Here is an 11,547-nt window from a genome sequence, read left to right as displayed (position 1 = left end):
GGTTTAGCAGAACATTAATCACAGCAACACAGCAACACAGGAACAGTCTCAAGGAAACAAAGAAGAATAAAAACACTAAACATGCTGAGTGATGATTACTTTGGCCATGGTCTTTGACCTTTTCCAACAAGGGAAGTGAGAAAGAAAACAACTTAACAAGCCAGTGCTATTGTTTTATAATGAACTTAAAGACAGAGCTTGTAAAAAGTCAGAATTAGGGGAAAAGAAACATGCGTACCTTTACATGGTTTGGAAAGAGGCTCTTTAAAGACATTTTTGTTTCCATGGATGGCTTCTGTGCATGGGTGTCAGGTTCCCTCAACACTCACTCCTCAAATATTACTTGAGTAGAAGTATGTAAGTATCATCAGGAAAATGTACTGAAAAGTATTACATGTAAAAATACTCAATGCAGAAAAATCCTCACATTTTAGAAACTGGAAACGATAAAAACAGTTCTGTCAATCAATGTGTTTAACCGTCTAATCACTTCAGCTAGACCTGTGGGCCGTTAAAAAAAATCTTATTTTATAAACTACATGTGTTGTGTGTGCAAAAATCCTAATTTGTAATGTAACTAAAGCGGTCAGATGAATGTAGGACAATATTTCTCTCTGAAATGTAGTGGAATAGAAATAGAAAGTGGCATGAAAAGAAAATGTGTACTTAAGTACAGTACTTGAGTTACATTCCACCACTGCTAATAAAATGTTTCAATTGTGTGTGTGTGTGTGTGTTGAAAATGTTCCTGGCTGAGAGTCCGAGGGCTGTTGATGCGACACAAGGGGCCTGGTGCAGGACCTGAGGAACCCCAGCTGCAGCGGGACAGGGGGGTCTAAAGCCTGAGAACTGCAGAGGTGGTGACAACAAATGCTCCTCCAGATTTAAAGTCGTATTCTATCCCATGGTTTTATGGATTTGCATTTTTTGGACCATTTAAGATGGCTATAGGCCAGGTTTTAAGTGAATATCACTAAGTTTGTCTGCAGCCCAGATTAAATGATATCGACATTTATTGTTCCTCCTTCTAATCTTAAACTAATAATTCATTTTTCATTTGTTGTGCCCAGAGCTGTTTTTTCCTATAGCACATGCGTAGGCATGAGGCAGCCTTCTTTGTTCTAAAACTTTTAAATTAAAGGAAAGCCCTACATCTGTTGTATTTATTGAAGTAAAGGAGCCTCATTGTTAACTTTTTTTTTATTATCCTTTTATTCTGTAGGTTTAAATTTCTTGGGTCAAATTGAGATGTTTAAAGGTCCAATATGTAACAGATTTACAGTAATAAATGCAAAAACAACCCCAATGCATCATCAGATATTACGGAAACATGCTAAGTTGAAATAATATCTTTTCTGACAACAACACTAATGCCAGGATTTTCTCCTTTGACATTTCTGTTCACTGACATGACGTCTGTCTGTGTTTGGGCCTGTGTGTGGGTTCAACAGTTTGCCAGATATACAGTACACCTGTAAACACCACAAAACTACAGCTCGCTGCAGCTGCAACGTTATAGTACAGCCATGAAAGCGGCACACAAAGCAACAGGATCAACAGAGATAGATTCTACCCGACCTAAAAAACCAGCATGTTTGTGCGTGACCAGAGAAGTAACAAACCCCGGGTAGATAGTGGAGATGTGTTTGAAGGATTGAGACAGTTTAGAGCCCCACAGGATGCTCAGTTGGCTAATTTCCTCCTGAACCTGAAGATTAGCTTCAGGTTCATTTATCACAGCTACTAGGGACGGGCATGTTATGTCATTTCTACATTCATGTACTCACATTGAATTACAGTGGCTTGCATAAGTTTACACACCCGGGCTAAAGTTGATTTTGGAAATTGATCTTAATTCCTTAAATTAAAAAAATTAATAATTTAGAAAAATCCAACCTTTAAGGACACTAATTTTCTTTTCTGAATGAATAATGTATTGTAAATAAATAAATGTTCTTCCTTAAAATACAGGGGGCACCATAAGGGTACACCCCCCTAGGTTAAAATACAGGGGAATAAATACACCCCCTATGTTAAAATACAGGGGCAAGTATACACCCCCTATGTTAAAATACAGGGGCATAAGTATACCACCCCCCTATGTTAAAATACCGGGGCATAAGTATACACCCCCTATGTTAAATACAGGGGGCATAAGTATACACCCCCCTATGTAAAATACAGGGGCTAAAGTATACACCCCCTATGTTAAAATACAGGGCAAAGATATACCCCCCTATGTTTAAATACAGGGGCATAGTATACACCCCCCTATGTTAAAATACAGGGCATAAGTATACACCCCCTATGTTAAAAACAGGGGCATAAGTATACACCCCCCATGTTAAAATACAGGGGCATAAGTATACACCCCCCTATGTTAAAATACAGGGGGCTAAGTATACACCCCCCTATGTTAAAATACAGGGGCATAAGCAATATACACCCCCCCATGTTAATCCCATAGAAGCAGGCCGATCTTATTAAATTAACTACCTAATACTTAAATACCCCCCCCCCCCAAACACACATCCTCACAACTTTCCATGAGATCATCTCTCAATGCAAATCAAACCAGCCGTTAAGCTAACTGAAATAACACCATGCCTATGCCTATGTATGGTGAAGGGTATGTGATGATATGGGGTTATTTTTAATGTTTGTTTTTTCCATCTGAGGACAATCGCCATTACAGTTACATTCTACCACTGGTCCTTTCCTACCTCCACTATTTCCTAGAAATAGCGGATTCCGGGGAGTTATTTGAGGCACTGTGACAGTTTATCTCACTGGCCCTGGCAGGCTGTTTGTGTTATCTGGAAGAAGTGGTCCAGCAGCTTCAGCAACAACAGGCCTACAGGCCCACTCTTCCTCAGCCATGAGGGGGGCATGACAGCCTGCGGGGAATGATAAAGAGAACATGTCACATTCAATTTTTTTTTAATTCTTTGGTGCTCAACGTTAACACCATAAACTGGCAAGGTGCATTTTTGTATCGGTCTCCCACATCATTTGACGTAGAGCTTCATTCGCCGGTATATTCTGTGTGTTTTATACCACAGCAATGCAAAGATAAAAACTAAAACAGAACATTGACATGAATGGACTGCTGGATTTAAACTTCCCATGCAGCCTGTGTCATTGACAGTCATGTGTCAGACAAAGCAAATCAAATAGTCTTTATATATCAAATGTTCTTCTTTAACACTGTAACCCAGAGTGATTTGGAAATATTGTTGAAAAGGGTTTATGTCATAAAAAGTGTATTTGACATGTTTTTTTTAATGAAAAACCCAATGTGCTGTAAAACAACACATTTTAACAAACAGACATGCAAAAGTAAAGTTATGGCATACTGGGAATAGAGAAAGAGATAAAACATCAAGGTCACAGTCCCCGGGAAGAGCGGATGGAGGAGGCGACTGAGAGGAAACGAGCCAGAGACGCTGAGCTGGGGGACAACTGCTGCAGACAAGGGTGGAAGACAAGCTGTCTTTTGTTGGCTGCAGAGGATTTGCTGGATGGACCCTCTGCAGGGTTTACCATCTTCTGGGTATCACAGGTGCCCACAGAAGGCAGGCCATCAAGCGCAGCACTGAGGCAGCAGAAAGGGCACCACGGTGGCTGTGGCTAAGGAGGAGCGTCCCGTGGAGCAGGGCTGCTCAGACACAAGTTGAGGGTCTGATCAGCCCCGGCTGGGTCACCCGGATGAGGGGGTCTGGTGTTTCGAGACCCGGGATGCATCATTGATGAAGTGTCTGACTGCATTGTGAGATGTATCATAGAAACTAGGAATATTTTGCTTGTCATGTGACAGTGCGCTCTTAATAATGCTGGGATAAAAAAATAACCCAACTGCTGACCATCTATGGGACAGAACACGCGCCGGGTCGGAGTGACCCAAGGGCTGGGCTAACCCAGTTTAACCCAAATGCTGGCTCATTTCATTTAACCCAACCTCCAGACTTCATTATCTAGGGATACAGCTACTCTAGATGGTAATGCCCTGGCCTCCAGGACTATTGTCAGAAATCTAGGAGTCATTTTTGATCAGGATACATCCTTTAACGCCCATCTAAACTAACCTCAAGAACAGGTCCCGGTACCCGTCCTGCAATGCCCTGCTACATCCTGCTACGCTCTGCGGTTCCTTAACGCCGTGCCCTGCTATGCCATGAACTACTACAAACTACTATTTTTTTTAGTCAACGTTCCATTATCTTTTACTGTGACTGTTATGGCCACCCTTCATCACCCCCCCAACCGGCCCCGTCAGACTCCACCTACCCAGAGCCTGGGTCTGTCCCAGGTTTCTTCCTAAAAGGGGTTTTTCCTCGCCACTGTTACACTGTTGTTTGTTCTGGGGGGAACTACTAGAACTGATGGGTCCTTGTAAACTATGTGGTCTCGACCTACTCTACCTGTAGTGTCTCAACATAACTCTTGTTATGAATTGATACTATAAAAAGAATAGAATTGAATTGATTGAAAGTAACTCCATTGCTGGTTTAAGTATTTTTTTTTATATAAAGATATATTAAATATTGTGTAATTTATGATAATTTCCCATAATTGTACAAACACACATTATACAATAAGATGTCATATTTTTCATGATGAGGTAGAAAAGAATACAGCATGTTGGCAGATTGATATCTCAGAAATTGTCCATAGAACGAGATCTGCATACATGTTGGGTTCTGGTTCTACATTTCAAATTGTACATCTTTTGTCAGCCGTGGAGGTTGGTTTTTATCATTTCTGATGCTTTTTGGATGTTTGTTGCCACTTTTTCAACCTTTCAAACCAAGTTTTTTAACAAGTTCAGAAGCAGCTTTTATGAGAGAATTGTATATACACACACAGTATGTATAACAGAAAATATTCTATATTTTAACTGTAGCAACACACCATTTCTAATGTTTTTTTATTAAGGGACAAAGTCTGGGTACTGTGTTGCCAGAATTTCTTCTGTTTAATTTTTTTAATTTCTTTGCATGCATATTATGCATACTGGTATCACTGGGTACATTAATTTAACAGCCTCTGGTTATTAAGAAGTAGAAAACAAAACATTTGACCTTTTATGAGTTATTGCCATGAACGTCTGCACATTATGCATAGCTCAGCCAACAGCACAGGTGTTCTCCAACGCTAGTGTCCTATTTAAACATCCTGTCCCAGTATCTGACACCAGCCACTGCATCTCTTATTCCCTCTCCTGTTGTTATGCCCCCCCATCGAGGGTATCACCTTTCCTGTCATGTAGTTTCAGGTATTACACCCTAAACCCCTTTGTTGTTTGGATGAGATTTTAAGATAAACCAATTCAACTCAACCAGTCAAACCTGAACAGGTTACCTACAAGTCGGGGGACAAAAGTGCACCCTGAGACCTGGTGAGGTAAATAAAGCCCGGTATACTTCCTTCTAAAAACCCTAATCCTTTAATAAATGATGTTCTTATTATATTTTGTTAATTGTATTTTTTATAGAAGTGCAACTTTGTCAAAACTGATAATCTTATTTCTGCTAGGTCTATATACTATAATATCTTTAAATGCTCATAGACCTGGCCTAAAAGGAGAAAAAAACTACACTCACTCAGGGGTGGAAGAAGTATTCAGATATTTTACTTAAGCAAAAATACAAATACAACACTGTACAAATACTCTGTTACAAGTAAAAGTCCTGCATTGAAAATGTCACTTAAGTAAAAAAAAAGTATGTAAGTACCATCAGGAAAATGTACTTAAAAGTATTCAAAATAACAGTAACCTCAACAAAGCAGAAGAATTCTCACAATAAAAAAAGGGAAACAATCCAAACTGTTCTGTGTTTTATCAGCTGATTACTTCAGCTCGACTTGTTGGGCAGTTTAATCTATAATAATAATTAAAAAATCATATTTTATTAATTACATGCATTTTGTGTGGAAAAAAATCTGAATATGTCAAGTCACTATAAAGCTGTCAGATTATTGTAGTTGAGTAAAAAGTACAATATTTCTCTCTGAAATGTAGTGAACTAGAAAGTGGCATGAAAAGAAGAAAAAGACTAAGTAGGCTACAATTAGCCTACCTCAAATTGTAGGCTACTTAAGTCCAGTACTAAAGAAGATCCACAGAGTCCACCACTGCTCACTAATGACTTGTGAGACTACCAAGAGAAACTGGTCCATGTTACTGCCGTAAAAGGTGATTATTTTCCTACTGTTCACTAGTCAAATAGTGCCTGCTTTACATATCCGACTCTTATTACACAACTGCACACAACTATAGGTAAGACAATGATTCGTTGAGCAGGAGCTCGAGCTCTCCCCCCGTTGGCTGGATTGTACACGTCAGCAGTCAATACAGTGTACCCAAGATGTATCATAGTCCCATCATCCTCTTCCTGGTATGAGAGTGTTGACACATTACACCTTGGGGTAAGTCAAAGTTAGCTAACAGCGGTGACGTAGCTTCTTTCTTTTTTTAAACGCCACACTCCCACGTAACTTGTATACATTGCGTACTTACACACTTCGCTTTGTTCTACTTTCCTACAGGTGGCTGGAGCGACGGTTCGGCAAATGACCCGCTTTTCAAGCGGAAAGACAGTCCTGCGCGCGAGGAAAGGCAGCCATCAAGAAACGGTTGACGTTTGGATTACCTCGCGCGACGTTCGACCGTACACTGCCTCCCCGCACGAGGACACGGCGTCGCGAACAACGTTTACGATGACGGCGCGCGCGATTAGGTGAACGAAAGCCGTTGTGTTCCAAAGTCTACTTTTACTTTCTCCCCAAAAAATGAGGTTTCGGCTGCTCAAAAGGAATGTGCTCGCGCTGTTGGGTGTTTCCTTTGTAGTAGTGACTCTACTGTTGTCAACACGTGTGTTATTAGTTTCTGATAATGACACAGCTGCACCTAACGCCGTCGTTCAGGTTAATCAGTGCACGCGCTCCGGTGCCATGGCGAAGTTTAACTTGGGCTCGCTCGCAGAGTTGGCCGAGTCCGTGTTCAATGCCAATTACAGGCAGTGTGTTCACAACGCGGATAGGTTCCCAGGGGAGCCTAGACTGGTGCTGGTTGTGCAGGTCCACAACAGGCCTGAATACCTCAGACTGCTCATCAGGTCGCTGGAGAAAGCAGCTGAAGTCCACAGCTTCCTCCTCATCTTTAGCCATGACTACTTTTCAGAAGAAGTAAACGCCATTGTGCAAGGGATAACTTTCTGCAAAGTCCTGCAAATTTATTTCCCCTTCAGCACCCAGCTGTATCCCAATGAGTTTCCTGGAAAGGATCCGCGTGACTGCCCTCGAGACATATCCAAGGACAACGCTCTCAAAACAGGATGCCTGAACGCAGAGCACCCGGACTCATATGGACACTACAGGGAGGCGTTCATCACTCAGACAAAACACCACTGGTGGTGGAAATTGCACTTTGTGTGGGAGCGAGTGCAGGCGATGCAGGGCTACAGTGGCTTTGTAGTCTTTCTGGAGGAGGACAACTACATCTTACCGGACTTTTTCCATTTCTATAAATCAATGATGGCGTTCAGGAAAAGCAGCTGCCCGGATTGTGACATGCTGTCCTTAGGTAACCACGACGGCCTGGCTGATTTCACCAGACTGTCCAATAAAGTGTTGACCACTGGGTGGATGTCCACTAAACACAACATAGGCATGGCCATCAGCAGGGAGGTGTACTACAAACTGATGGGCTGCAACAACGAATTCTGCACCTACGACGACTACAACTGGGACTGGACTCTGCAGCACCTGTCGGGAACCTGCATATCAAAGCCCGTCAAAGTGCTTGTGGCGCAGGGCTCCAGGGTTCTCCACACAGGAGACTGTGGCCTTCACCAGAAGGAAAACTGCAGGCCGGAATGGGCCTCGCAGAAGGTAGAGGAGAGCCTTCTAGCGGCCAAGGACGGCCTCTTCCCGCCGTCTCTTGTCCTTAACGGTGCAGAAGGAGTGGAGCACAAGGCGCACATGAAGAACGGAGGGTGGGGGGATGTTCGAGACCATATTCTATGCAGAAACTACGCCAAACGTCTTTGAACTCGCAACTTTTCTCTAAGTCATATTCTTCCTTGGTATTCTGCAGATGTGCCATTCATACATCACTTTTCAGGTTTTCCAAGGCTGCAGCGGGTTGTTTTTTTCATTTGGGAGTGTGCAAAGGTTCTCTTCCTACAAGGTCTTCCAAGAAAAGGGACCGAATCAAATCCCCCAAAAATGCTGCTGGTACACAGCTAAGACTTCAGCTTGTTTTGTTGTTTTATTTCTAATCACCAAAGTTGCACAGTTGCCAAAGACATTTTTTAAAATCTTTTTGTCTTTAAATTTTTTTTATGTGTGTTGAATGCAGACAATCATGTCGCCAAGTGTGTTTACTGTATCTCTGGGTGTCTTCACAAGCCAAAACATTAGATGCACATTGATGAGCGTACACTATATCAGAATGTACACACACTCTCTCACGCACACACATACAAATTTGCAATTTTTATTTGCAAATATATTTTTTTTCTTGAATGGGAACGTAGCACAGGACGTAGGTAATACGCGGTTTATTCACAAGTTCACTGTGTTAGTGTGATGAATGCCTGGTTTTTCTTTTATGGCCCATTCAGCTGGGATGCTTTTGCACGCGCTCTTTAATGGTACGATTTTTTAAATTGCAACAACAAGACTGTACTGTACAGACTTGTATAGGTTTAATTAAAAAGAAAAAATAGTAAGACAATCTTAAATAAAATTGTGGGGAAAGTTGTAGTTTATACAGCAACCGTCTTTTTTTTTTTCCAACTTGACCATGGACTATAAGGCCAAAAAATGATTGAATGCATGTAATGGAATTTGTGTTACTGGAACCAGGGGTCTTTTTCTTTTGAGGTGAGGTCCACTGGTACCACTTACTTAATCAGTCCCTGCTCCCCACTGTAATGACCCCTGGTTGCAACAAGAGAGCTGGCTTGATGTTTTTCTTTTGGCCGTGTCTCTTATTTGCTTACCGATAGGTGGAACGGGCCCTTTTGGAGTCTTGTTCAAGATCTTTTGTTCTGCAAACATCAGGGGGATCTGGGATTCGGCATTCCTATATTTGCACCTTCTCTGTTAGAATTTATTTTTGGGATATGACATCCAAATGAAGACAGAATACATTGTTTTGGGGGTTTAAAAAAAAAAAGTAGTTTCTGGCATTCACTACTAGTCCAACTAATAATCCTACTATAGCTGAAGTTGTGTTATCAACACAAGCATATTGAGCGATTATTGCCTTAAAAGCTGACCAACAGTGCTTTGATTGTTATTTGTACCATTAAAAAATAAAAATACAGAAGTACAAATGCATTAATAAGTGCTGGGGACTTGTGTGTGTGTGTGTATATATATATTTTTGTATGTCTTTGTTCATGAGATGTTGAGGGAAAATGGAATGTGACTGTCAATTTCACAAAAAATCATTGCATTGTACAATTAGGTAAAAACTAATGGCATGGCTCTGGCATCCTGTAACGGGGGACAGCGGCTCCAGAGAAGTGGTTCAATCTGATATTGGTTCACCTATGTGTGCCTTATGGAGATTCCTGGTAAAATAATATGAAATTAATGTGATAATGAAACAAATCTTTTTATTTGATTTCAAAAAGCACAATTTTTTTTTTAGGAACATGGCATGTACTTTGTAGAAATGACTTCATTGAAGCGTGTGTGTGGGATGTTTGATTTCTTAGTGGGTTGAGAATAAGACCAACTTTTTTTTTTTTTCTTTCTGATAATCACTTGAATAAGCGGTTCATTGTTCACCTGTTGTCTGCCAAATGGATAAATAAAGGGTGAACTTTCATTGTTTGTCTCAGACACTTTATTTCACATTTGGTTCTAATTTAAACTGCGTTCAATTTGTACACTTTTCAGTTAATTCCAGTAGCAACCTGTTGGTTTTAGGTCATTACAAAGGCAGGTTTACTAAAAATACAAAAAAATGGAATATCACACAGGGCTACAGTCTGGGTCTTCAGTCATCCATGTTAGACTAACGTGGAGGGCTGACAGGAGAAGCTGAGGACCAAGGAGCAGGGAGGAGAGACAGAGAGAGTAGACTCTATTATTCCATCTTGAGTCTTTTATCAAGAACTGAGGTTAATGTATGAATTGAATAGTGGGTGTGTGACCTGAAGAGGGGACAGCCAGTGATACCCTTGGTACCAAATGATGGCCTATAGCGATGTCATCAGGATACACATCTTACCGGTGACCACCCTGCTGGTCCACCTGATCACAGAATGGATAGTTTCCCCACCTCTTAGTTACCACTACACCCCTGAGGTTAGCAGTTCTGTCAAGGACTTTCATCTTCAAGTCAGCAGCTGCATATTAACACACCAGACTAAAAAGTACAGTAACTCTCAGAGCATCACCTATAATTATTATCAAACTAGGTTTTACCATAAAACATTTGAGGAAATTATGGGACTCATCAAATACATAACCAGTTAATCCAAAACCCTACTTCCAGACGGAAAATTACTGACTGATCTGACAGCTGTTATTACATATTTGACTGAACCCTGAACAAAAGGGAGGCTGATCGGAGATCTGACGTATTTTCCGGACACAAGTCATATGACTAAATCGTGTGCTTTCATTGGTCAGCTTCTGCTCCTTGTTTATTTCCGGAACTAAGTTGTTGTCAGTGTCAGACTTTCAATAAGGACTATCAAATATCAAACCCTAACTCTACAGCTTCGGAACGACAGGTAATTAAACGTAGAATTGATGTAAACTAATTCAATGTATTTATTTTCCCGTATAATGAGTCAGTTTTTACGTCAATTCAATTAATCATGTTTACGTTCCTAGCTAGGGGTAGCCAGTGTTAGCCGTTAGCCGCTCTCCGTAGATTACGTAATGGACGTTTGTCTACAACAGGCAGACAAGTAATTGTTGTAAAACACTTGACGGCAGCCCAAAGCAACGTCACATTCTTTGTATCATTTTTTCATCAAGGTAACTTTGGAAAAAGGGCAAAGAGTGTCTTCTGAGACGGCCAGCACGGCCGCTAGCCAGTTGGAGGGACCGTAATGGGAAAATCCCGTTAGCCAAGAGGAAACAGAAGCTAGCTAGCTAAAGCTGTCTACAGAATACATACCTCACTAAAATGTAGCTAGTGTTATGTATTGGGGAGGCCTTCCATTCCACTGTGTCAAAACTGTGTTAATACCAGAAATGCAACTCATTCATTACCTGCTTGTAGCCAAGTTTTTTTTTTAACCTCCTAAGGTGTGTCTCACCCACAGGATGGCTCATTGGTTTCACCGAAACCCACTGAAGGCAACAGCGCCCGTGTCCTTTAACTTCTACGGAGTGGCAGGGAGCCCGGCTGCCAATAAGATATGCAAGTAGGTCTTATATGCATTCATTCATGGAGGACAGTTTGGACTTTGGTTGTGACCACGATGACGTCCAGAAATACCCCAGTTCATTGTTTGGGTGGAATGATGTAGTGTCCTATGGCAGAGATCTTCAACAGGGGGGTCGTGACCCCTA

The 11,547-nt window shown here is 41.3% G+C and overlaps 2 protein-coding genes across 3 annotated transcripts in view; both read left to right on the top strand.

Moving 5' to 3' along the window:
- Positions 1–6,231: 6,231 nt before the first annotated feature.
- Positions 6,232–9,844, top strand: si:ch73-91k6.2 (alpha-1,6-mannosyl-glycoprotein 2-beta-N-acetylglucosaminyltransferase). Its single transcript, XM_032543029.1, has 2 exons — positions 6,232–6,429; positions 6,550–9,844. Exon 2 carries the CDS (start codon positions 6,793–6,795, stop codon positions 8,050–8,052), a length of 1,260 nt encoding a protein of 419 aa, XP_032398920.1. The 5' UTR covers positions 6,232–6,429; positions 6,550–6,792; the 3' UTR covers positions 8,053–9,844.
- Positions 9,845–10,626: 782 nt separating this feature from the next.
- Positions 10,627–11,547, top strand: part of brox (BRO1 domain and CAAX motif containing) — a gene marked incomplete at its 3' end in the record, with an annotated part of 14,465 nt that continues 13,544 nt past the window's right edge. Inside the window, 2 exon segments of one of the 2 annotated variants that reach the window (XM_032543030.1) lie at positions 10,627–10,757; positions 11,298–11,399. In XM_032543030.1, the coding sequence (XP_032398921.1) occupies positions 11,299–11,399 (101 nt within the window). In that variant the 5' untranslated portion in view covers positions 10,627–10,757; position 11,298. 2 annotated transcript variants of the gene reach the window in all.

Source organism: Etheostoma spectabile, chromosome 18 (assembly GCF_008692095.1).
Source record: "Etheostoma spectabile isolate EspeVRDwgs_2016 chromosome 18, UIUC_Espe_1.0, whole genome shotgun sequence".
NCBI classification, from domain to species: Eukaryota; Metazoa; Chordata; class Actinopteri; order Perciformes; family Percidae; genus Etheostoma; species Etheostoma spectabile.
This window is presented reverse-complemented; position numbering and strand designations above follow the sequence as displayed.